The following is a 27,402-nucleotide window of genomic DNA, read 5'->3' as shown; positions in this document are numbered from 1 at the left end:
CCAGGTCCAACTTGGGTCCTTTCTCTCCACCACCTCTCTCTCCACATGTGGTGTCCCCCTGGGCTCTATTCTCTCACCCTGGTTCTTCAATGTCTATCTGGCCCCTTTGGCCCACCTGATCTCCACCTTCTCTTCTAACTTTCAGTGTTCTGCGGATGACACTCAGCTCTTTCAGGCTTCCCTCAGCCTCCTCTCCTTCCTCGCTCATTCATTAGTGTCCATCTGCGATTCAGAATTGGTGCGCCTCCAATGATCTCTGCCTTAGTGCCAGTAAGACTGAGATCCTTCTCATTGGTACCCCTGCTACCGCTTTCCCTCTCTCACTCTGGCCGCCCTCCATGGGCCCTCTTCCCTTGCCTTCCTGTGAGGCAAAAAACCTTAGTGTCATCTTCGACTTCACTCTCTCCTTTTCTCCTCACATCACAGACCTTGCCAAGAAGGCCCACTTCCAGCTGCACCTCCTCAGAGGTATTCTACCCTTTCTCACCTTCCCCAGAAGCTCACTGTCTGCACAGCCCTGGTTCTCTCCAGGCTGGACTACTGCAACAGCCTCTTTCTCAATCTTCCTAACTCTACTCTTCTCCCCCTGCATATAATCCATAACAGGACTGTGAGACTTATCCTTTGCCTCAAGCCAGGGAACGGCATCTCTCCTGCCCAAAAATCTCTCCACTGGCTCCCGTTGGTGGCAAGGATCAAGTTCAAGATCCTCTGCATTCTCCACAAGGCTGTCTGGGGCCGGGGCCTGCACTATATCCAACCTTCGCTGCCTAAATACCTTCCTTCTAGAGCCCTTTCTCTCAGCTACCTCTAACTCTCTCAGGGTCAGACACTTCTCCAAGCAGAGAGTGGGGGCTAGATCTCTCTCCTATGCAGGCCTCTCCCTCTGGAACGGCCTCCCTGCCCTTGTCAAACTCGAGCCGGACCACCTGAAGTTCCGGAAGTGGCCCAAGACCTTCCTTTTCTCCTCTGCCTTCTCTCTCTCGCTTCCTTGCTAACTTTCCTGTCTGCATCACCGACTGGTTGCTTGGTGCCCTCAGAGTCTCACTGAGCACCAGGCACCTCCATGACCAGTCTTCCTTGACCGCTTCCTGGTCTACAGCGCACTTAGGGGCTGTAACTGTAACCCCTACAGCCCCCCTGCCTCCTTGCACTTACCCAAAGCCGCACTGCCCTGGCTGCACTTACCCAGAGCCATGCTGCCCTGATTGCACTTCCCCCCCTACTTTTCCCATGCATTTCCCCCGCTCTCTCCGTTCCCCTGCACTTCTTGTTGTCACACTTGCACAGTCCCAATTTCACAAGGCCAAGTAGGATCGTTTGGCTTGTCTCTCCTCTGTTCTCCTCTCCCTTGTCTTGTGGCACCTAGAAACACTTGTGTACAGGCACGTTATTAATATCATATCATCTCATGCATGATTCTGGCCATTAGGTATGGTATGGAAACTTTCCTACAAGCAAATCAGAGTTGGTTAAACATAGTGGAAGGAGAAATCTGGAGAGGCATACTGAGACTGTCGCAGGGTGTTCCAGTACAAGCTCTAAGGTTGGAATCGGACCCTAAATTCACTACATGCTATGGTGTTGATTAGACGTGGCACGCTATATACATTGGTTACCAGTCATTTGGTCGAAAACCAAATGGTCGAATGACCATTTGATCGAAGTAAAATGGTCGAAAAAAAAAAGGTCGAATTTTTATTTGTTTTTATTTTTTATTTATGGGGGGTTCCCCCCAACCCCCATTTTTCTTTATTAGAAATATTTTTTAAGCAACCAAAACTTAAAAAAATATATATAAATAAATAAATAAAAAAATTCTACCTTTTTTTTCGACCATTTTGATTTGATCAAATGGTCATTGGACCATTTATTTTCAACCATTTGACCGGACACCATATACATCAATATGAGAAAGAATTCCAGTAGCCCATTGCTGAGTGAGAGGTCTTATCAAGAATAGGAGAAGGGACATGGATTAGGGAGAATTCTCTGTTTAGGCTGAATTTCCTAACCTAGTGAGTCCCCCAGCAGCTTTGCTGGATTTTTGGGGTTTATTTTTTTCTCCTACCAAGAGTGAGACTCTTTTACCCTCACTCTTGGGCATGATTTGAATGTGTTTCTTTGAATCTAGATGTGTTTAATGAACTATGGGGTCTTTTACTCCATAGGGCTTCGTGTGTTTTTGTGATGTGTGTTACACAGCACCCTCAGTGCAGTGACACAGGGGTGTCATAGTGACCCCCCAGTATAGACTCTATATCCTGGGACTGACTACTGTCTCCCAGGGCATGTAAAGTCACCATTGACTTTACTAGTCTTAAATTCTGAACAGAACCAGTACAAACCATCATATTGTGGACGTACTGGTTGGGGCAATTCAATTGCCCCGGGTCTGTTAGTCGAGGGGGCACGTCTCCGTCCCCCCTGATCGAGTTTTGGCTGGTGGCAGTGGATACTACTTTTTATATTCAACCGGGAATATTTTCCTATGGGATTTCCCATTGTTTTAGTCTACTATCTTTATTTAATTATTTACGGTAGCCTCGAACATACCGCTGGTTTATTTAATGAATATTAATTCTCCGGTTGGTATTTTTTGCCAAAACTTGATTCTAAAATGGCGTTTGTGTTCTCTTCTGTGACTCCAACCCAAGTCGAGCCCTTTGTTCCACTTTTTGGCGGGCTTCGCCACAGGAGCCCTCCAAAGTGGTGCCACTCTGTCTGGGGTACTTAGGAGGGGTGGAGGGAAATTTAGGCACCCTGGACTGAGTTGCCTAGGCAACTCTTGTCGCACTCCATCCCGATTGGCCCAAGTGGTGAGCCGGCCGGCTCACCACTTAGCATGTTTGAGTGACAGCTAGGCTGAGTGAATGGGGGTTTGCTGCATAAAAGCAGGGCTTTGGGGACTGGAACTTGAGAAGTCGCCACAGGACCTAAGAATCCGACGAGGGAGAAGCTGAGCCGACCTGCCACGACACCACCACCGGTGGAGCCCTGCTGGACTGCCTCACCACTTTTCCCAACGACAGAGGAGATCTCCCGCCGCAGAGTCTTCTTCCTTTGACTGCTGGGGATAACCAGTTTCACCGTCTTTTCGCTTTCCCGACGTACCTCGTGGCCGCCTTGCCCGTGCCAAGTACCCCGGCAACCGGGACTACCACGTTTTACCACGACCGCGAAACAAAGGTACCACCTTTAACCAGAAAACTCTGCGGCTGGTTTCTTCCCTGGTAGTGCAACGACCTTCATCTTTCCTCCAAGTCGAGATCTTCTCTTCCCCTGGACGATGACGCAACTTGCACCCACTACCAGGAACAACTGCCACCGCTGGAGGATCCTTCCCACTTAAGGTACCGTGTCCCGCCTGGCTTCCCTTGCTACCGACTGTACAGGGTAGATTTAGCCCCCGGCTTTCGAACCTGGGTTAGTCTGGGACACCCTGGCTAAACTTTCTTAAAGCCTCTCTAAACTCTTTTTGAACCCTCTGCAAGACTTTCTAAGCCTAGTGAACCTGTGTGATCTTGGGCGCATTTGTGCTCTGCTCTCTCTAAGAGTGGGCCCAGCCTTTGGACTTTGGCTCACCAGTGACTTTTTGCTCTCTGCCTTGCTAACAGTGTTCCTGAATCTTAGAGTGGTGTACCTTTTCATATTCTGTCTTTTTCCCTTTCTCACAAACTTATTAGAGTGCAATCTAGTTAAGCGCTCACCTCTGTATGAAAATAAGTGGTGTTTTACTGTGATTTATCTGATAGGGAAAAAGGGGTGTATATATTACAATAGTAACTGTGTTTAGAATATTTTACAATAAGAGTGCTGGAGGGTTTCAACTGTGTGTTTTTAAATAAATAATTATATACTTTGATACCAAAGCTCTGGTCAGTGTTTGCTTGTATTATTGTATCTGAACGTTTCAGTGACCTGTGGGAGAAACTGTTTAACACAATTGGATGGTTGCCGGATTGGGAGCAGGAGAGTGGGATGCTGATTAAGGAGTTTACCACGAAAGTAAGACTGTGGGATTGGGGTCTAAACAACATGCATTTGTCTGGTTCGAAAAAATATGAGGTATATGTGGAGATTCAAACCACATTCTTGACCCCACAAAAATATTTAACAAAGTCCCCCTTGCCAGCTGTGAGAACTTTCCTCATGGCATTTATATTTAATATGCTCCCAGTACTATAGCTGAAATGTGGTGGCTGGGACTAATAAGGGAAGATAGAGGATGCAGGTAATGTAACGTGCACCCGGTAACGGAAAACAGTGCAACACGTGTTTACACGCTGCAGTAAATTGGGAGACCTGTATATTAACTCTCTCTATGAATTTGCACACTGGATGGAGGAAGTAAAGAGTCACCAGTTCTGAGGAAATGTATGATCGCCACAGATCATAGATGGAGTATGTCTCTTTTCAACCTCTGGTTCAGGATTGAGACATTATTGGACTTAAAAGAGGTGTAGCAACAACAATTGAAGGGTCCGCATGTGATACCACCTCCATGGGAAATCTGTCGCAATAATGCCTAAGGAAGACTGTGTCTCAAGGGTGCAAGAACCTTGATATAACATAAGTGTATGGTCTTCTACATATTTTTTATATACATGCTATTATGATACAGTCAGTTATGATATCTTTATAATTATTGGATTTCTATGTTATTTTATATTTGTAATACACGTGTACAGGTCTGTGAACTAAAACACAATTTAAAAAACTTACCAGTAATCCTCTTTCTGAGGCTTTTATCTGCTTATAATCTCATAGTCCGCCATCAAATGTTTGGCTCGGAGTATAACATTTGGTTTTTGGTGTTGAAAAATAGGGCATGTATAGGGGTGATCCTGTCACACTGTCTCTAGTCTAGTGTTTCCTTTTCTGGATTGTAAGGCTTGGTTGTGCAATGATTTTTTAGAAAATTGTTTATACATTTTGTAAATGTCCCGCTGCTGTCTTGTGGGGTGGCAAGGTAGCTGCCATGTGATTCTAAGCAGAAGCAAGGTTCAGTAATACGAATACTGTAACATTTGTCTTCTGGGACTAGTGAATCTGCTTAGATTCACATGCTTTGCATTAATTAGCAAGCAGTACCTGAGACAGGTGGCGGGCGACCATCGACATTGGAAAAAAGATGCATAAGTACTGAATGTGTTACCTGTGAATCTGTTCTTGCCTGATTATCAACACATTAGTGTTGTGTGAAGATGCAAAAACTGAACTCTATGTTGAAAATGTCCTCCAATGCACATTGGCACTAAAGGCTAGGGTGGCGCCTGTGCTGCGTGTGTGGAATGTGCTCATCTTTAAAAGATAATGCCTTTTCTTCAAGTGAACAACAGAGTTGTATACACTTGAAAATCCATCTAGAAATAGTGGCCTTGTTACTGGGCCACCCTCTCTACCAATAGGGAACGAGACAAAACAATTGCTTTTTTATGTAATTCTTTTGTCTTGTGTATATAGAGCATGATGTTATATGCACATCTAGTATGTGTAGTGCTTTTTCCCCTCAATTTTGTGGGTTAGGGAAAAAAGACAGCCGTTCTATGAATTGGTTAACATGACATTTTGAAATGTATTTAGGAAAAAACCTGGGTGCGTTTGAAGCACTACTTTGTGTTTATATATGGAGCTAAAAAGCTCTGACACAGACAATGCTTGTAGCTTGTTAACTCTCCTAATAGATGTAACGGCTATTAGAAAAACCAACGTATAAGAGAGATCTCTCAATGGAACTTTGTGCATAATTTAAAAAGGTGCTCCTATGAGCCTTTGTAAAACTGGGCCTCATTAAAACTATGCCGATATCCTGGCTGTAATTCTGCCAGGATACCAGTAAACTATAGTACCGTTACCGGCATTCAGTCTGGTGGAATTACCGCTGGATTATGAGTGCCGGTAACAATAGCAAATCCCCATTCCATGAAGTCCCATAGGCCTCAAAGGGGGATTTGCCGGTATCACCAGCACCCGTGATACCGGTGCTGGTAATACCTGCTATTTTTTGCTGGAAGAGTGGCGGAACTATCTCCAGCTCATAGCTGGGGGAAATTCCGGGCTACCCACCGGCAAACTTGTACTTTGCCGGTGCGGAAACGTGCAGGTATACGGTAATACCGGCACATTATTTCTGCACCCGCAAAGTTGTAATGAGCCCCACTATGTTTAAACCATGCCCAAGGGGTGGGTGTGCAACAGGTTGATATATCCTTTTGACCCCTTCCATGAACGCTTTAACCACTGGGACTCTCCACTAGGATACCTTCTGCTGAGATGTATAATATGCTAGGTGTACTTTCAGTGAGTTGCAGACTAGCCCCGAGTGCAGGAAGAAAAGGAGGTAGGTAATAATGTACCTATGTGCGCACTCAAAGGTATTATCCTCTCGGGAGGATAGCTCAGGGGCAACGTGGTCGCCTTGGAAGCAAGACAACACAGAGCACTACAGGTTCGATCCCCGGGTCCGTGCTTAGAAAACTCTGGGTATTAACTGCGTTATAAATAACCTATCAGAACCTATCATCATCATAACATTGTTCTGCTTGCACCAGATAAACAGTTTTCACTTGTTGTAATAACAGTGGACCTCATTCTGAGATTGGCAGTAATTTATGGGTAATTCAACTGAATTAATGCAAAAATCAGATGCCGTTACCGCCACTTGATCTTGTTGGTTTACCACAGAATTGGTGGTAGGGTGGTGTTGGTCCCCATTTGGGGAGTTTTGTTGTAATTGCCACAGCGGAATTACCGATTGGTCATTCTGCTGATTTTTGGAGGAAAAGTGATGCTGGAGGTAAATCCTCCACATTTCCTCCACAAATTGGCAGAATTACCAGTTGGTAATTCTGCCGCAGGTAACTCTGCCAAAACCTGTAATCTGGCACCGTGGGAAACATTTTGGCAATTGCGTTACTGCAAAAAAAGGCTATAACAATATTACCTCCACTTTTTTCCTGCACCGCCAAACTGGTTAGGTTTTCTGGCTTCCTTTAGTATTTCCATACATCTGGGAAGTAATAGATGACCATGCTGCCAAGTTCAATGTCAATGGGCAGGGAGGAGTTAGTTTTCCTTGTTTTGTTAGCAGCTGTTAACTAGGTGTAGTTTGAAAGGTGGTTGAATCAACATTTTTAGAAGGTGGGGATACCATTCTGTCTGGCCCACATTGGTGCAATTAGTATTAATGTTGCACTCCGTATAGCAGCTTGTGGACCACTTTGTGGAGTAATGGTGTCTGGAGGGTGGAGGAGGAGCATAAGCAAATGCCCCTTACCAATTAATTTCCCAGCGACTCCTTCTGATGTGACAAAAAGTAAATGATAAGTTATTTTCCTCTTTCAGATCTTCACAGGTACTCAATTTAGGCTATTCACTATTCAGCTCCGATCTCCCTCAGCCGGGCTCCGATCCTTTTAACACAATGTTCATAGGATATTCTTTCTCGGGTGACTCACCGTTCACCTGGATCCCCCTGAGCCAGGCTCAGATCCCTTTTAACACAATTAGTCTCCCTTGGCCGGGCTCGGACCAATTTCAATTAGCATCAACTATCGAAAGACTTTCGAATATGCACAGGGTCTGGCTTGACCCGTTGCAGGACCACTTCAATTTCACAAATTACTTTCCTTTTAACATTTGCCACCTTTCAGTTAGATAACTAACAGAGATTTGCGAATGAATACCCCCATGGTGCCGGACCACTCTGTCTACTGTATTGTACCTGTTCCTTTCCTTCGCGGATCTGTCTTTCCTTTTGGCCTCTTGCCATTTGCACTCTTCTGAGAGTTCAGTTTTTCTTCTTTTCAGCAACACGTTCACCGCTCCCCATGGTCCCTGCTTTTCTCGGCGCTCTCGCAGTCTTTACCTTTTCCCTGCGTTCTCGTGGTCTTACCTTTCCCCCACATCATCACGGTCTCCTATTTCTCGGCTCCCTAGCATCCTTATCTCTTCTTCCTCGCTGGGTGTCTTTGGAGGATTCTCGTTCTCTTTCTGCCCGGCGTCTCCGGACTTCTTATTCGCTACTGTCTTTCATCGGCATGCTACGGATTGTTTTCGTAGCCGATCCTGCTGCCATCTGCCTTGCCTTCGCTGTTACATTTTGGACTTTCACCATCTTGGATGGTTGAATCTCCATTGCTATACCATTTCCGGATCCTGAAAGAAGGCAAACCAACTTACTTACCAGATCTTCTGTGCTCCTTGCAGAATTACCAAACTACCTGGACATAACATCAGTAACCAGAGAAGATATTCTTGCAAGATTTCTGATTCTCAAACATCTCTCTGCTCAGGGTTTTTTTGTGCCTAGTAGGCTTTTCCCTGATTTTTGGGGGCTTGCTCCTCGGGGTTCCCCTGGTCTTGCGTTCATCGCCAGGCCAAGGTGGCCTGCGATGGAACTCGCCCCTACCTTCATCATAAAAAAAAAGAAGACCAAGGAGTCTCAGAAACCACGCAAGAAGAAGGAATCAGAGACTCTAGAGAGCACAATTGAGGACACAGTTGAGGTGGAGGACCGAGAGGGGGACCCAGGGCTTGACAGATAGCCGCCAGATACACCTTGATAGAAGCGTGTGCCAGGTCGGCCTTGGCCAAGGAAAAGTATGGAAGAATTTGCGGGGCCGTGGCCCTCGGCGGGGTAATCTTCTGCAACCAGCATCAAGTAGCAAAAAGCTTCCACTTGTGGCCGTGGCACTTCAAAGTCGACGATGCCCTGGCCTTGACAAGGACATCTCTGCAGTCCGCAGGCAACTCGTAGCCACCAAACTCTAGGGGTGCAGGAGCCAAGCCCTCAGGTTCAGCAATCCTGGGTCGTGATGCAGGATTGCACCTCCTTCTCCTCCTTGGTGAGAGGATCCGGAACTACTGGCAGCTTGACCGGGGGCGACACTGACAGACTAAGAAGGTCCAGATACCAAATCTGCCTCGACCACGCCGGGGCGATGAGTATCATCTTGCACAGACACCGTCTGAGTGCGTTGAAGAGTCATAGCAGAGAAGAACAGAGGGAATGCGTACAGGAACAGTCCTTTGTTTGGAAGGGAGAACGTGTCCCCGATGCTCCTCGGCTGGTGGAACTTGCTGGCAAACTTCCTGCACTTGGAGTTTGTCACCATCGCAAACATATCTATCTCGGGCCTGCCCCACTTGCCGAACAGGCGGTCAACCTGATCCTGATGAAGCTCCCACTTGTTGCAGGAGCGCAGTTCCCTGCTGAGGGAGTCTGTGATGGTTTTCTTTACTCCCACCATGTGAAAAAGGACGAGGAAGATCCCCTGTCTGACGGCCCATCACCGCAAGTCCTGCGCCTTCTTGGAGAGTGCCGGGGATCTAGTGCCCCCTTGCTTCCTGATTAAAACATGGTGGTGTTGTTGTCCGTGAAGATCCTCACCACACTGCCTGTAGCGATCCTTCTCCTCTGGCAACCATGGGCCTCTGGCCTGCAGACTTCCTGTGTGCACTCCCTATACCTCTAGGGAGGTGCCCGTGGTGACGGTCTCCTGGTATGGCGGGTTCTGGTATCCCGTGCTTTGGGCGATGTTGGAGAGAACGCCCCACCATACTATCGCCTGCCAGAACTCGCTGTTGAGCAGAATCGTGTCCGCAAATCTTCCGGACACCTGTATCCAGCGGACATCCAGGAACAGACATCCAGGAATTCCTGGAGGGGCCGCATCTGCAAACTGCAGAGCCGGACGAGGTAGATGCAGGACTACATCATGCCTAGTGATGACTTGATTGCCCGCATCGTGGCCGTCCTCATCGAGGACAGCCGTTGCAACTTACCCAGAATGGCTGCTAGGGGGAGACAGCAGGAAAGACACTGTATTGAGTCTGGCACCCAGGCACAGCGCCTTCTGCGATGGCGTAAAGCAGGACTTCGGATATTTGATGGAGAATCTCAGATTCGTTAGTAGCCGGACGGTCGCCTCCGTGTGTCCTTGGGCCAGCTCCTGCGAGCGGGCACGAATTAGCCAGTCATCCAGTTATGGTTATACGTGTATGCCCTGTAGGCGTAGATGGGCCGCCACTGGTGCCAGGCACTTTGTGAATACTCTGGGGGCTGAATTCAAGCCAAAAAGGTAGGGCTGTCCCTGTACTACGAAGCGTAGACACTTTTTATGATTCTTGTGAATGGGGATGTAGAAGTACGCGTCCTCCAGATCCAGCGACTTCAAGAAGTCTCCTTTTTCCAGTTGTCTGAGCACTTGTTAAAACGTGACCATCCTGAATTTTTAGGACTTGAGGTATTTGTTCAGATGTCGTAGGTCTAGAATGGACCTACAGCTTTGTCTTCTTTCTGACCTGAAAGTATCTGGAATAGACTCCGGAGCTCCGGAGTCTTTGGGAAACTAGCTCTATTGCACGTTTTCACAGCATGGCCTGTACCTCTACCAGGACCTGAGGAATGTGCTGCTCCTGACTGGCCACTGGAGGGATCCGCGGATGCCTGTGCTGAAACTCCAGGGTATGTCCGTGGGCGAGAGCGTCCAGCACCCATTTGTCGGTGGTGATCTTTCTCCACTCACTGACGAACCTCGTCAGCCGGCCTCCCACCGGGGTGCGTCGGTAGGGGCTTGACCTCCTGGTCGGTTCAGGCTTGCTTCGGCGACAGTGACGCTGACCTGCGCTACCATAGGCCTGGGAACGGGCTCTAAAGGCTTCCTGAGTCGTGGATCTGGAAGGCTGACAGTACGATGAGGAGAAACCTTTGAAAGATGTGTTCGACTTTCCTCTGGAGGAGCGAAAAGTAGAGCGGTGCTGCTGGAGGGTGCCCAGTGAACAGGCCGTCTCCGTATCCGCCTTGATGGCCTGGAGAGACTCATCAACGACTTTTCCAAATAGGTTATCTCAGTGAAAGGGCATGTCCAGTACCTTTGCTTGGACCTCTAGGTGGAAATTCGTGGCCTTCATCCAGCCTTGGCAACAAAGGCAAACACTGTTCTCCATTTGCCGGAATCCTGTGTCAGTGACGTCCAATGACACTGTGATGGCCTGATCAGACGCTACCTCCCCTTCCTGGAAGAGATTGCCTCCATCTTCTTATCAGGGAGGAACTCCAAAATCAGCCCCAGCTTGTAGCACAGCTCCCTGTCGTACCTGCCTAGAATTGGCAGTGCTGGGCCGCCTTGATAGTGGACGCCGCGGTGCAAATCACCTTCCTTCTCATGGCGTCCATCCCCTCCCCCTCACTATCTGGAGGGACTGAAGACGACGAGGGTGGGTTGGCCGACTGTTTCGTCGCGGCTGCCGATACCACCGAATCTGGCGATGGCTGCGACCTCAGGCACCTGGGTGCGGAGTCCAGTACCCACTACTTATTTTCCAGCCCATCCCTTTTGGCTGGAGCTGTGCAAGGGTTCTTCATGCGGGCCAGGTCCTCTTCCCTAACGTCGTCCAGAAGTGGTACCTCCAGGACCGTATTCCTCTTGGCCTCGTCCCTCTGGTACAAGAAGCCCTTCTTAGTTTCCTCTGGCACTAGCTGGAATAGCTTGGAGGCTCTTGAGATCATTGAGGGGAACGATCCCACTTCATCTGGTGGAGAAACCCTATGCGGAGCAGCCAAATGTGGGGATTCGCCATCTGTTGCAACAATATCCTCGTCATCATCCTCCGTTGTCGTGGCTGTATCCATCCCTGTACCAGTGTCTGGGTCTGCTGGAGGAGAAGGAAGCCTACATGGAGGCACAGGTTGGAATGGGGGCGTCGGATGACGCTTCCCCTTCTTTGTTGGAGGCTGATCTGGGACCTGGGAAACCACAGGTACCGGAGGCAGAGGCACCCTCAACTGGATCTCTGCCACCAAGTTGTGTAGAGTCGACAGAATATCAAAAGAAATGTCCCTTAGCTGAGATGGCAGAACCGGAAAACTAGACCCTGCGCCGTTGTCTTCCTCCTCTTCCACATCCTTGTGGACCGTGTGTAAGGACTCCTGCTCTTCGTCATCTGTGAACGAGAACCCCATGGCTGGGCAACGGCCTGTGAGGGCTGTTTCGGGTCCTGCTCCCTCCTTTTTCCCCCTGAGGGTCTTCAACTGGTTTCCCCCCTTGTGGCATGCCAGCAGACTTTGTCAAAGTCACTGCAGCGGTGTCGCGCCTTGTGGGTAGGGACACCTTCTGAGCTGCGGGGGCTATCTACGCTTGATCAGCACCCTTAGCTGCACCAGTCTCCAACACCATTGTCAACAAGGTCTTAGCCTGAGCCGATGGGGCCTGCTAGGGCTGCTCAGCCTTCTTCTCCTGCATCCACGGCTTCTCTGATTTCTCACAAAGTTTAGCTGGGGTAGATGACTTCCTCTTCAAGGTATAGCTCGATTGCCGACTGACAATGGAGGCGGATGGTGAGGTCGATCGGGCCATATTCACCTTGGGACCCGCTTCCGCAGCGAACCCGATGGACTCGGACTTGAGGTTCTTGGCCTTATCTTGGGCCCCCATGGATGAGGTGCCCTCACCGGACGTAGAAGACCACTGCTTCGGAGCGGCCGGTCCTGGGTGAGGCATGATCCTGCTTTTGGCATTGAGGTACGCCACCAATCTACTGTGCCCGTCCCTTGTCTTCTTGGAGAAACTAAGGCAAATTTAGCATTCCACCTCCTTGTGACCTGGGTGCAGGCAGTAGAGACATTGCAGGTGCTTGTCCTCCACAAACCCGTTCCATAGCCCACATTCGGTGCAGGGCTTGAAGAGAAACCTTCCGTTCTCCTTGTTCGATCTTCGGGGGCGCTGAAATTCACAGACAACAGATCGAAAACCATAAAACAAAACTTACAAATACTCGTAGATTAAACTCAAGGACTCCCAACACTGAAGCATGCGGTAAAAATCTGAAGATGGCTGCCAGAGGAGGGGCTTAGTGAGACGACGGTCATTGGATAGGGGCAGTATGACCCAGAGGGCAGTGATTGGTTTAAAGGAAAAATACAGTTTGTAAGAGAAAGTGAAACTGTTTTTCTTTTACTGAGGATTCCCAGCTTGACAACAGGAAATATAATGAGAATGTGAAACCATGCCAGACCCCATGCCTGACCATTGTATTGGGACACGTCGGGCTCTGGTGTTAGTCCGTTTTCTATCACAATGAGCTGTCCGTGAGAAAATGTTTGGGTTGTAAAGGAGTTCGGGGGGTTGGAGTTTTCCTAAGTATCCTACCTGGTAGGATGGGGTAAAGGTGTTACAGGGAAGGGGATACCATGTGTCGCCATCAGGTGTCCACTTCCACTCCCGAAGACCCCTCACCCAGGTAATCCTCCCGCACTGGTCCATCCACAGGAACTGGATCCAAAAGCGATGGCCGTGTCCTGGCCACCTGGATGACAGATTCCTGGGGACTAGCGGGTGAGATAGCTTCAGGTTTCTCACAGGTGTCTGTTATGATCATCCTCTGGATTGCAGGGAGTTTGACGGGCCTGCAGAGCACATACTAACTCTTTTGTGACCATCACTAGATTGCTGCACTGACCCTGTACATGGGACCATTGTTCTGATGGCTATTATTGGATTCTTCTCATGTTTAGTTGCTGTCATGATGTGCCCCCCGAGATTCCACCGTACCTGTTGTTCTGTCCCTTGCCGATGCAGGATGGTTGAAAGCCTGGCGTATAACTCGGTCCATAGTTGTGCAGTGAGAAAAGCTAACCCCCCTGTCCCTGAACTGTAAATTGTAACACAGCCAGATACCAGGAGTCCTCTCCCAACACAACAGGGAAAGACCACTCGCGGATTATTGCGGATTATTGCGGTGCCAGGCATTGCGGAGCACTGGACGTGGGAAGCCCAAGGTGAGAAATAAATACAATTTATTGACAGAAGAAGGAAAAATACAAGATGATGCAGGAAGGTTCCAGGAGTCGAGCAAAATAACAAGGAAAAAAGATATTCAGGAAGATGAGACCAGCACATGCAGGAGAGAAAGACAAGAGATCAGGATCCAGGAGAAAGAACCAGGGGGGCTAGATACAAGAGATCAAGAGCAAGGAGCAAGGTAACTGGTAGGCACCTCCAGAAAAGGTTTCGACGTGAGGAGCTGGGGGATCACCGTTCTTTATGGGATCCGAAGCCTGACGTTGAATGATGTGCTGCCATGAGCAACGGGCCAAGTCATGTGCACCACGCATGCGCTGAAGGCATATGCTGGTCCAGGGGACATGCGTGATGAAGCCAACATTGCGGCCCCCATGGTCAGGGGCTGGACAGTGGAGAATGCTGCTGCAGACCCCGAGGATGTGGATCTCACAGCAGCGGTCCGTAGGGATGCAGCTCTTGCAGAGGAGCACACCAGGAAGAAGGAATCCCACCTGTGAAACATTGCAAATAGTGCTGCAAAGTTTGGTTGGTGCGTTCCATCTGACGATTCGTTTGCAGATGGTATCCAGAACTAAAGTCGGTAGTGCCCCGGTACTTTTACATAAAGAAGTCCAGAAACAAGATGTATATTGGCAACCGCAGCCAGACACAATCTTTTCAGGTAAGGCGTGTATACAGTAAATATGTTAGAAAAATTCCAAAGTCATTTCAGGCGCTGAGGGTAAACCAGGTTGAGCCAAACAGTAAGCCATTTTAAAGAAACAGTCAGCAACAACCATTATGCAGGTACATCCATCGGACGGTGGGGGATATAAAATCAGTGTTGATGACGCCAAGGGCGTGGTGGAGGTTCCAAAGGTCCCACACGCTGCTTGTGCTCGGATTTGGCTTGGACACAAGTTGGACAGCTAAGGACGTATTCCTTCACTTGCTTGCACATTCCGGGCCACCAAAACTGCCTCTGTAGTAACTCAATGGTGGCACGATAGCCATGGTGTCCTGTGAGTCAGGAGTCGTTTATGTGTGAGAACAAGGTGGTGTAGTTCCCCTGTGAGTATGTATAATCGGTCATCATGGAATTGCAGTCCATTCCTCATGCAGGTCTGGGGCTGAACCAAAAGGGCTGCCATGGTGGGATCCACCGCAGTGGCATGTAGCACTCGCTGCAGTAGGGGTTGTACTGCCAGTAAGAAGTCAGAAACTGGAGAGAGGATATGGCATTTCATGAAAATAGGTGAACTGTTCAACAGTATTTTAGGGCACTTTATGGTTATTTTGGGGTCACTGCAATACTGCTACAATTACTACCATTACAGTACAGTCATCTCTGCCAAAAACTGTAACCACCCACTGTATTGTCCTGCTGTTGAAATGTTCAGACTAGTCTGACAGACTCCATACAACCTTAAGCACTTCGAGGACATTAAAATGGCAGTTATGTGCTATACAAATGTCACATAACACAGCACGAACAATTTCATTTTGAAAGGGGGGATTGGGTGTATAAATATGCATTGTGCTTTTGGAAAATTCCCAAACTACTCGATCTCGGGATTACACATTTCTATCATGCCATGTCTATTTTGTCCACCAAGCAGGACCAAAGTGTAATAAAATTGTTAAGTGTACAATTGGTTTTATCAACTGTTTTTACGTCTGCTTAATTTCCTGGGCTTAACTGTATTTTAGAATGTACTAATCAAAACAGTCAGCAAATGTAATATTATGTATGTAAAGAATTTAAGTATGAGAAAGCCACATGATTCCAAGCGAAAAATAATTGTAAAGTGTGGCCCCGTGGACCAGTGCCATGCTAGGTAGTGCACAGATTTCCTATGAAGTAACGTTCAGGACTCGTGACACATTTTGTTTTACAAAACGCAGCACTGATGGTTCTTCTGTGCTGAGTGACGTTACGTGATTGATTTTAGTTCATTTTTCTACCTATGCAGAGCCTATAGCTGCATTAGGATAGTTGGATACAATGTCAACTGACCTTGCACACATCACTTAAGAACTGAATTCGGTTTCTTTAAAACTCCTCACACACTCAATCTCTATAATGTGAATATAGACGAACAAAGCAATTATCCATATGGCTAAAGCGAATCGCGTCTAGTCTTCTCTGCTACTGCAGTTGTCTCGACTAGTCAATGTACTGTTTAATTATGGAATGCCATGTCGGACCACTGCTCAGGTTTCACAGCTATCGTTACCTTCTGGGTTTTGGGGCCATCCCATTGACAGTTACGTTTTTTACAAATACCACAGACTCAACATTTAGAAAATGATGCAAATTGGCAGATCGTAGGAATAGATGCAAAGCCGCATGTCCCTCTAAAAAGTAACTGCATTCAGCCCAATGCCACATCTCCTCCCTTTTTTCCACCACCATGAATCTCTGCGTCATTTATTTAAACCATGTCCTGGCAAAAGGCAAAAACACTAAGCATTGGTAGGGTCTGCCTTATGTTTAAACTTCTTGGCATTTTGAATGTATCTCACATTCCCTTACTTTTTCCATTTGCTACATTGTTCTTCTTGTTAAAGCTTTGTTAACATTAGAGCCCAAGTGCTGGACTTTTCATAACGTATATTTCTACTGCACGTCAAGTGTTAACCTAGCTAAGGCACAAGAATTATGATTCAGGATCCCAATCATAAATGTTGAAGGATTAAGCATGTAAAACCGTGTTTCTATAAGGGCCATTTTTTCGATGTCCACCTTTTGGGAGAAAGATGCCCGTCCCATTGTTTTACTTGTGTCCTCCTTAATGAGTACTTTGTCCATGCCCTCCAAGATCATTTCGATACCCGCGCCCTCTGAGAAAACCCTTTAACCTCTAATTGTCTAGTCCCTGCAGTGAGAGCTGGGACAGGGTAACTGCTGATACTCACCAGGTCACGTGGAAAGCTTGGCGGCAGCCATGACGGTTGCAGGTCATACATGCCCCTGAGGCAGCCTTACTCTCTCTGCCCTGTTCTTCACAGATGTAACATGTCTGTTGGATTGTGAAGCAGACACAATGAGAATCAAAAGGAAAGTTTAACACTTCACCCTCTCACTAAGCACATGCAGCTGACAATGACAGTCCCTAAAATGTTGTTGGTTTACAATGCCATGCAATTGCAGAATAAGCTGAATATTGTGACCCTTTGGAAGGACCACATATTCATGCAGTCACCTCTTGCTTGGAAGCTCTGCAGCTATTCTTAGTGCAGGGAAACTGCGGGTAGCACTCAGAGACAAGACTGCAAAGGAAGCAAGAGATCTAGATTTTGACAGCAGATACAGATTGAAAGATAATTTGCCTTTCCTAAAAGCATAGATTCTACGTGGTCTCCTGGTTTAAACGTGATGTGCCACAACTCCTTCCCCCTTATGCTTGTTCTGGGGCTTTTGGAATTGCATTCCAAGTTCTTACCCCAATACTCCCTCTAGAAGTAGGTTCATTATTTCACTAGTGATTTTCTGGTCCTAATGTAAGTGCATATAATCAAAAGCATGATTTCTCAAACCTGTGGTTGTTCAACAGAAATCTGTCAAGGAGTTGCTTGGTGGACCCACATATCAATTATAACACATAACCCTAAAATGAATTGCTGGAAATGGAGGTTAGAGGGTCACAGCACTAGCTAACGTGGGTTACGAAAGCAACCTAGGGATACAACAAAGAAAAGCTTGAGAAACGCTGCTCAAGTGGAACAGAGTGATGTACATGCTCAAGTGGATGGAATGAGAACTCACAGACAAGATTACCTAAAGGCAGTATTCTGCTGCACAAGTACCCCTAATCAGATAATTTGTTATGTGTTCTACTCATCGACCTCCATCATGGGGGAAGGTGCTTACCTTGTGGAAGCGGTCATGTGGTACAAACTGAAGCACAATTGGTTCCATTGTCAGAACGTTAGCAAACTGGACCTCTGGAATGTAGAGGGCACAGACCACATGGGCCCAACCTTAAAAAAAGAGAGACATCTTGAAAAGAGAGAGACACTTTAAAAAAAAAGAGAAACATCAATGTCTGAAACATAGACCCTGAAAGAGAGAGAAAGAAGCGCACACACACATACATCCGTCCAACTACACACCGAACAGGAGAAAGGCATTGTGAACACACCAAAAGTTTAACCACTTATACAAATAGCATCTTCTGCACAAAGAAAAAAGAATTAAGAACGTGCTGGGCGTGGCAGTTACCACATAGGTGACTATGGTTCGGGGCGTTAGTACACACAACCCATCCCTCTATTAACTGTACCTCCTCTTATTAGAAGTATAACCTAGTGCGCATTAGGATCTATGTCTGCCCCGATACCACCTATCCCCCCACCCCACCAGTCCCCACTTGCCAGACCCCACAGTACACATGTTGCTTGTCAGTGCTGTGCGCCGGCATACAGAGGCCCAGGGGGACTCCCACCCACCCATTTATACTCTTTTTGAACAACCCAACACCTTCCACATACAGGAATAGCATATCATGCTCACATTAAAAGTGTAACCACGTCCATGGTGAGCCAACTGAGAAATATCTCAGGATGAACACTTACCTCCATTGTCAGTCCTCTTGAGGGCTCCCTCTTTGTGAGGACAAAGCTCACACCTCTGAAAAACAGATAGAAAATGTCAATTACAGAGATCTGACCATAGTCCCAGTATTCTCTGAACATTTACATGAACATACATAGATATAAGCAACATACTTAGATCATGCCTCAGACAGAACTGCCCATTACCAAACAAGCTCTGTTTAACTGAAGCAACATTCTTGCCACCAAACTAAACCAAAATATGGTTTAAGTTACTTACCTGTAACTATTGTTCTCCAGTATGATATGATATGGCATTTATAACGCGCCTATACAGCATGGGTCTGGCATGGATTCACATGCTCATGAATATTGTCCGTCGTCAGGCTGGGAATACTCGGTAAAAGAAAAAACAGTTTCACTTTCACTTAAAGACGGTATTTTTCCTCTAAACCAATAACTGTCCTCTGGGTCATACTGCCCCCATCTAATGACAGTCCTCTCACTAAGCCCCTCCTCTGGCAGCCATCTTCAGATTTGGCAAGCACGTAAAGTGGCAGTATGACCAGAGCCTCAGAGGAGAAGGAGGGAGGGTTAATATGTGAATCCATGCCAGACCCATGCTGGATAACAATAGTTACAAGTAAGTAACAAACCTTCTACAGCATGGTGTCTGGCATGGATTCACATGCTCATGAATAACAAATACATAGAAGTACAACATTACACAACCACGGGAGGTGGCAAGACTCAACAGAAGCAATTAATCCTTACCTCCCGAATAGTCTCGCCTCAAGCGAACAGATTGCGGAGCACTACTTGGCTGACTCTGGACTCCTATCTGGAATCCCTAGCGACGCAGTAGAACCTTGTGAACGTGTGCATGAACCTCCACGTCGCAGCCCTGCAGATGTCCAACAGGGGCACACCAGACAGGAACGCCATTGTTGCAGCAGTCGCTCTAGTGGAGTCGGCTCTCTGACAGCCAGGCAGTGGTTGGTTCGCCAACCGATGACCGTGTGTGATGTAGCCGTAGAGCCACCTTGAAATGGAAGCCTTCCCATTGTTCACAAGATCAAAGTTCACAAACGGCTGAGAAGTCTTCCGAAAACTCTTTGTGCGTGTCACCAGTGAGTGCAGTGCCCTTTCCACTGGTGACAAAGTTTTCGGAAAAAAAACAGGTAACATCAAAGGTTCGGTGAGGTGGAATTCCGAGCAGTGGACTATACTTACCGTAACTTTTCAGCATCATACTGAATACACGTAGAAATGGTTAAGAAGTTTTTGAGGTTTATTCTTGTCAATAATGTTTTCATTAAAGAAGATTAAGTGGGTGAAGGCTTGAGGGTGCGTTAAGCACACTGAAATTAGTGGGTATCACTGAGCTGCGTTACACGTGTCTGTGCCAGGTACCCACTAAATGCCTGGTAAATTAGTAATTGTAAAAAAAGATGACACATAGATACGCGCTGTAACCTAAATTAGAGTCCTTTAAAATGATAAATTTGATCCATAATATAGATAATATAGATTGTTTCACCTCTTCTCCCCAAACTGGCCTTTATTAGGCCCGCAAAGCGAATATCTTCCTTATTGTCTGTCTGATGCGTGGTTTGCCAATGGATGGCAAGTGGCAGTTTGGGATCTTGACTGCCCAAACTTGAAATGTGTTCTCGTATTCTGATGCGCAGTTGTCTAATGGTAGAGCCAATCTAAATTTTGGCACAAACACATCTAATTGCGTATACTACATGTGTTGTGTGGCAATTGATAAAATGTTTAATCTGAATAGTGTGGCCTTTGGCATCTGTGAAATGTGTGATATTGGACTCCGCAACTTTGCACATGGAGCAATTGCCACACTTATGAAAGCCTGTTGGAGGGGACAACCAAGTAGTATTGTGCTTCTGTGATTCACGAAAAAAAGAAGGACTAACTCTGTCTCGAATTGTGACTGATTTGGTGAATGTGAGTCTGGGTTTATTAGTTAGATATCGTGCAATATCCTTGTCTAATAAAAGTAAATCCCAATGCTTGTGTAGTAGTTTATACAAAAGCCTTGAGTCTCCGGAATACTTAGTGATGACATTGACAGTTTCTAGTTGATTTGGTCTGTTAGTTTGCGATTTCAATGTATCAGCTCTATCCATATTGCAATATCTATTTAGACCTTTCTGAATAGATTGCATCGAGTAACCTCTTTGTAAAAATCTGCTGGATAATAGGTCACATTCCTCATGAAAATCCAGATCTTTATTACAATTTCTACGGGCCCTATAAAATTCACCAATTGGTATATTCTGTATGGTGGATGAACGATGGAACCTAGTGGAATAAAGAGTCGAATTTACCTCTGATGGTTTTTCGATATGTTTTGGTATTGATTGTACTATCCTCAATGTAGATCCTAAGATCAAGAAAATCTATTTGTTCTTTACTGTGTTGCCCTGTAAACTGAATCCCAAAGGAGTTGTTATTAATGTATGTTAGGAATTGATCTAATTGCGCTGCTGTGCCAGACCACATCATAAATATGTCATCTATAAATCTCTTCCACAGTATTATATGCGGTTTGTACTCAGTATGTTTAAGGATATGTCTATCCTCCACTTGTGCCATGAAGAGGTTGGCCAATGAAGGGGCATACTTTGCTCCCATAGCCACACCCTTGACTTGTGCATAGTAACAGTTGTTAAATAAAAACACATTGTTATTCAGTGTGAATTCTGGGAACATTTTCAACATTGTGATATGGGTCATATGGGATGCTGATACATTACGATAGGTATAATCTAAGGTGGCCACAGCTAAAGTGTGGTATACTGGTATATAATGCAGAAACATCAAGGGTTACCAAGATGTAATGTGTGCGCCATTCGATTTGGTCAAGCATTTGTAGCATATGAGTCGTATCCCTAATGTATGAGGGTATTAGAACAACAGAGCATTGTCTACCTAAGTAGAAAGTCCTTCATGTGCCCATCCTATTCCACTCATAATGGGCCTAACATCCGGTAACTTATCAAAAGACTTGTGACTCTTGGGTAAGAAATATATTGTAGGCATGATCGGGTCAGTGATACTAAGGAATTTATTTTCCTCATCAGTCAAATAACTGATGCCACTCATTTATCATACATATCATGTTTTTCACAACTTGCTTTGTTGGATTACTCTTCAAGCACCTGTAGCAATCCGTGGTGGCTAAATGTTTGTTGGCCATGTCTAAATAATCTGATGTGTTGAGTACTACTACGTTGCCCCCCTTGTCTGCTTCCTTGATGGTAATATAATGGTCATTAGCTAATTGATTAAGTGACAAAATCTCTTCCTGTGTTAAATTGGAGAATCTATGTCTTGTCTTTGGCTTGTTCATGTCCAAATATTTGTTTATATCATTTGTGACGGCTTGATAGAAAGCCTCTATAAGATTGTCAGTACACAAATTTGGTGTGAATCTAGACCTTGGTTTCAACTATTTTAATTGAAGCATTCTTTCATTAATCCCCAAATCTTTACACATGGAAGATACATCAATGGGAATATCCAAGCTAAGTGAGAGCAAAGTATTAGTATCCATTAGATGTTGCATGGTTAGTGCACTAGGGGGATGTAGAGGAGGCGTTGGACAATAAGTACAAACTTGAGTCGCAAAGAATTATTTAAATTTTAATTTGCGAACAAACTTAAATAGATCAATCTTAAATTCCGTAACTGATGTGGGTGCAAAGGAGAGTCCCTTATTAAGGACAGATAGCTCTGTTGTAGTAAAAGATCTGTTAGATAGGTTCTGAACAAGATTATATGCTCTATCTGCCCAATTGTTTGCGTGCGGTGGATCGTGTTAGAATGCTCCTTGGTCTTACATCTTCTTCTGTGCTTCGTTCCTCCCCTCTTGCTCCTAATGTGGTGTGTGGTGTAGTAATAGATGGTTGATTTGTTTGAAACCTGACCTGTTTGACTGTTCTTTGGGCGCCCTTTTTGTATCTCTTGATTTGATATAAAAAACAGTTTTGTAAAATGGGGGTTCCGATGAAGGATTGGTTTCTGAAGTGCTCGTATCCTCCTCTGAATCTGGATCAGAACTAATGGGTGAAATAGTTGGAGTATTATCTCGAGATATGATCAAAATATTTGTTACGCTCACCTGGCTCCCACAGGGGCATTGGTCGGACCCGGACGGCTGCGGTCTCCACCAACGTGATGCGTAGTGCAGAGATGACGGACTGGAATGGCCCTCCTAATCTTGTCTGCTTGACCCGTAGAAGTATTCTCCTGCAAGTGGAGAGATGGATTTAGCCACCCATGGATTCAAGTGATGGCACCCCCCACAGTACTCTCCCTAATAACCTCCGAAGTGCCCTCTCACCAATCTCACCTTATACTCTTGAAAGATGAGCTCTCCATCCTGCATGGATTGCAGGGGCGCGTTGATGCCAGTTACTTCACTGCTTTGAAGGCGTGGGAGAGTTCCGAGAGTATTGACTCTGAGGTTCCTGGCGAGGACCAGTAAGTATCAAGTTCATAGAGTTCAATATGTCCGATGTTCACTCTTGTTCCCCCTTCCTTCCTTGTCTTGCAGCTGAGTTCATGAGAAGATGCTCTCGTGGTAGCTGGTGGCGCTCAGGTAAGAGTCTGTATTACCCGACGCTGTTCGGTAAATGTTGCACGTGTTTAACGTGTTGTTTTTTCTCTCTTTGCAGGTGCGGTACATGAAGATGTGGAGAGTTATAAAATAATGCCTCCGGTGGTAAATAAGGTAAGTCTATGGTGATAAGAGTTATATTTGTTGATTTTCTCGGCTCACCTTGTTCTTTTCTTTTGTCCCCCAGGTGCTGGAGTTCGGCGAAGAAATGATGGAGGCAGCGCCGAGTTGAAAGATGCTGCGAGGACTGGTGAGTATGGCGCAGCGCTGCAGCTGGAGATGCAACACGTACTGAAATGATGTTCTTTCCAGGTCCGGAGGTGAGATGGATCCGGAATCAGGTGAGGAATTCGAAAACAGTTAGTTTTCTAAGCTTGTCCTTTTATTTCCTCTTTGTTTTAGGAGTTCCAGATTCGAGGCGGGCGTGGCAGAAGACTGGATGCTGACTGCAGGCACGGTGAGCATTACGCTGCTGGATGCAGAATAACGCAAAGCGTGTGCTGCTTTTCGGGCGTGGTTTAAATAGCCTCCAAAGTAGTTCCAGGTAACAAGTTCCCCAGAATCACGCCCGAGTAAAAAAATAGTCCCTGTAATAAAATAGTCCCATCCAGGCCTCAGGTTGGCTTGGGCTCACTTGCAGCATGGTCTGCATCAGGTAAGTAAAGTCTATGAGCCTGGCGCCTACGGCGCCAGGACTGATTTCTATGATGAGCCTGGCACCTAAGGCGCCAGGACTGAATCCAAACAGCCCCCAGCTGGGGCTGTTGGGGTTTTAATAAGAATCTGGATGCCTGCTCCCGGAGCTGATGGGCTTGGTCCTGATGCCCGGGGGTAGGCATCATGACAGCACTCCCCCCCAAGGCCCCTCCTAAAGTTGTTCTTCCCCTTGGTCCTGGTTTGTCTGGGAAGTCCCGATGGAATCTCTTCACCAATGAGGTGCATGAACGTGGTCACTAGGCTCCCATGACCTTTCTTGTGGTCCGTAGCCCTTCCAATCGATTAAATAAAAAAGTTTTGATTTAACCATCTTGGAGTCCAGGATATTTTTTACCTCGAATTCAGGTTCTCCATCTATCAAGATGGGTCGGGTGGTTTGGTTAATCTTGTTCCTGGTTGAACTGGTTTTAAAAGTGAAACATGAAAGACAGGATGAATTTGCATATTAGAGGATAATTCCAATTTGATGGCCACCGGGTTGATAATGGCCTTAATGGTGTAAGGTCCCAAATATTTAGGGTTAAAAGTCTGAGTTCCCTTCAGAGGTATGTGTTTTGTAGCCAGCCAAACTTGATCCCCAATCTGGTATTGTGGAGTTTCACTTCTATGTTGATCAGCATTTTTCTTATATTACTCTTTTACTTGTTTCAAATGTTCTGTTGCCTCCTTAAAGGCTTGTGTTATAGGAGAGTGCAAATGATTAACTGCGGGCATTTCTAGGTGCTGTGGCTAATCTAGTTCTGCGGTTCGAGGGTGTTGTCCATATATGGTACAAAAGGGGCTTTGTCCGGTTCCTGAATGTATAGAGGTATTGTATGCATACTCGGAAATCCATAAGATATCTTTCCAATTACTTTCGGTCTGGTGTAGCATGCAACGTAGGTACTGTTCAAGGGTCTGGTTGGTCCTCTCCGTCTGACCATCGGTCTGGGGATGGCTACTGGTTGATAACCTCACGTCGATTTGCGCCAATTGACAACATTTCTTCCAAAAATGTGAAATGAATTGACTACCTCGGTCAGAGAATACGGAAGGAAATCCGTGTATCCGAACAATGTTTTCGAGGAACTCCTTGGCCAGAATTGAAGCAGAAGGTAATCCCTTTAAAGGAATAAAGTGGGCCATCTTGGAAAAAAGATCCACAATAACTAGAATGGTGTTAAATCCATTACATGGAGGTAGATCTGTAATAAAGTCTAAAGATAAGGTGTGCCATGGTGTAGGTGGAATATCCAAAGGTTGTAAAAGGCCAGCTGGTTTTTTTCTTCTGACATTTGTTTTGGGAGCAAATGCCACAAGACATCACAAATGATTTTACGTCTTTTCGCCAGGTGGGCCACCAGAATTGTCTCTTAATTTTAGCTTCAGTTTTTGCGATACCTGGGTGCCCTTCCATCAGGGTGTCATGATAATTGTAGATGACTAGTTCTTGTAGTTCCTTGTGTGGTAGAAATAGTCGCCCTTGATAATAAGGTAGGTCATTGATGACTGAGTAGTCTGGGCCTTTCTTTACCCAGTCCTGCTGGGCTGTTGGATCAAAGAGTTGTTGGATTTTACATGAATATCCTCTAGTGTCTGTAGAGTGGTTATGCCAAGAATTCTTTGTTCTGAAATTATAGGCACCGGTTCCGGGTTCGCATATGCTTCTCCCATCCCTATTCAGGATAGGGCATCTGCCTTGCCATTTTTACAGCCTGGTCGATAAGTGATCACGAAATCGAACTCGGCAAAGAACAATGCCCATCGAAGTTGGCGCGATGATTGGGCTTTGGCTGTGTTTAAATACTGCAAGTTCCGGTGATCGGTGATTACAGTAATGGTATGCCTGGCACCGAGAAGATAATGCCGCCAAGCCTTGAAGGTGGATTTGATGGCTAATAACTCTTTATCGGTAACCGCATAGTTTAACTCGGATGCCGAGAACTTTCTGGACCAAAATGCTACTGGGTGAAGTTGACCGGTTTCAGGATCCTTCTGGGACAGGACAGCTCCCATGGCTAAACTGGATGCATCAGTTTCAACTATGTATGGAATTTCAGGGCGGGGATGCTTTAAGACAGGTGCAGACGTGAATTTCGTTTTCAGCTCTTGGAAGGCCTTTTCAGCCTCTTCGGTCCACAAGAAGCGTTTGTTTTTTCGCAAAAGTGCTGTGATGGGGTGTACAACATGTGACAAATCCGGAAGGAATCTGCGGTAGAAATGAGCAAATCCGAGCATGCTTTGTACCCCTTTAACTGAACTGGGTGATGGCCACTTGAGAATTGCATCCACCTTTCGAGAGTCCATTCGGACTCCTTTTGGAGTCAGGATAAATCCAAGGAATTCAACTTCCATAGTATGAAAAACACATTTTTCCAATTTTGCATATAACTTGTGCTGGCGTAGTTTCTCAAGGACTGCACGCACGTGCTTAACCTGGTCTGATTCTGAGGAGGAGTACACTAGAATATCGTCTATGTAAACGACAACACAGACGTCAATGAGTTTGCAAAGGACATCGTTCATAAAATACTGCAAGGCTACTGGTGCATTGCATAACCCGAAGGGCATCACCTGATATTCAAATAATCCATACTTGGTGCGAAAGGCAGTCTTCTATTCATCGCCTTTCTTTACACGTACCAAATGATATGCCCCTCGGAGATCCGATTTAGTGTAGATGCAAGCATCCTTTACTTGGTCTAGTAATTCGGGGATCAGAGGCAATGGGTCTCGGTTCTTCACCGTAATCTGATTTAATGCGCGGTAGTCTATGCATGTTCTGAGGTCATCTTCCTTTTTAGGCACGAAGAACAAAGCTGAAGATGCAGGGGACTTGGATGGACAAATAAAGCCATTAGCAAGGTATTGGTCCAAGTATTGTCGTAGGTGAAGGTTTTCGGGTTCCGTAAGGGCATAGATCCTACTGCATGGAGGTTGTGCACCGGGTATGAGGTTGATTTGACAATCGTATGATCTGTGAGGTGGTAAGGTGTTTGCCTGTTCTTTTTGAAAAACATCCTGGAATTCTTGGTATTCCTGAGAGGACTGGATTAGCAACTGTGACCAGGCCTTTGTTCCAGGTTTTTTCCGGGTAACAGGTGTGTGCACAATCCGGGAAGGTTATTCTCTTCTCTCGCCAATCAATACTAGGATTATGTGTTTCCAACCAAGGTATCCCCAGTTTTATTTGGAACTGCGGGGCTTTGATTAAATCAAACACAATAGTCTCTCGATGCCCATCTTGACCCAACAGTGTCATCTCTGTGGTGGAATGAGTTACATGCCCAGAGGCAATTTCAGTTCCATCAACTGTGGTGACGATCATCCGAAGATTTTTTTTGCAGAAAGGTAGATTCATCCTAGAAGCCAATTCGTGGTCCATATAGTTTCCTACGGCCCCGCTATCAATGTATGCCCTTACTGCGTGCATATGTGATGGCTGCCTTGGATCAATAAAGACCATTGGTATGATTAGGTGCGAGGTCTGAGTGTCCTTCTTCAAGCTCGGCAAGCGGACCTCTACTCTTGTCGGGCGTGGTCGTTTCTCGAATCAGGTTCTGTTTGATTTCTATCGGCGACTCCGACTATTTTCTTGGATGGTTTTATAGGGCAATCCCGTAGAAAATGTCCTGAGGCCCCACAGTATAGACACAATTGCATCTGCCATCTTCTTTCTCTTTCCTTTTGAGTTAAGGGTCCCTTAAACCCCCTGAT

At 46.1% G+C, this 27,402-nt stretch overlaps 1 protein-coding gene across 4 annotated transcripts in view; it reads right to left on the bottom strand.

The window, feature by feature from the left end:
* Positions 1–27,402, bottom strand: part of MLLT6 (MLLT6, PHD finger containing) — a 1,444,709-nt gene that overhangs the window by 910,888 nt on the left and 506,419 nt on the right. For all 4 annotated transcript variants that reach the window (XM_069634689.1, XM_069634688.1, XM_069634691.1 and 1 more), the window contains exons 3-5: positions 18,366–18,420; positions 17,662–17,771; positions 16,707–16,810 (exon numbers count right to left, since the gene is read on the bottom strand). In XM_069634689.1, coding sequence (XP_069490790.1) covers positions 16,707–16,810; positions 17,662–17,771; positions 18,366–18,420 — 269 coding nt within the window. The remainder of the gene's footprint in view (positions 1–16,706; positions 16,811–17,661; positions 17,772–18,365; positions 18,421–27,402) is intronic.

Source organism: Ambystoma mexicanum, chromosome 13 (genome assembly GCF_040938575.1).
Source record: "Ambystoma mexicanum isolate Mex_15411 chromosome 13, UKY_AmexF1_1, whole genome shotgun sequence".
Lineage (NCBI taxonomy): Eukaryota > Metazoa > Chordata > Amphibia > Caudata > Ambystomatidae > Ambystoma > Ambystoma mexicanum.
This window is presented reverse-complemented; position numbering and strand designations above follow the sequence as displayed.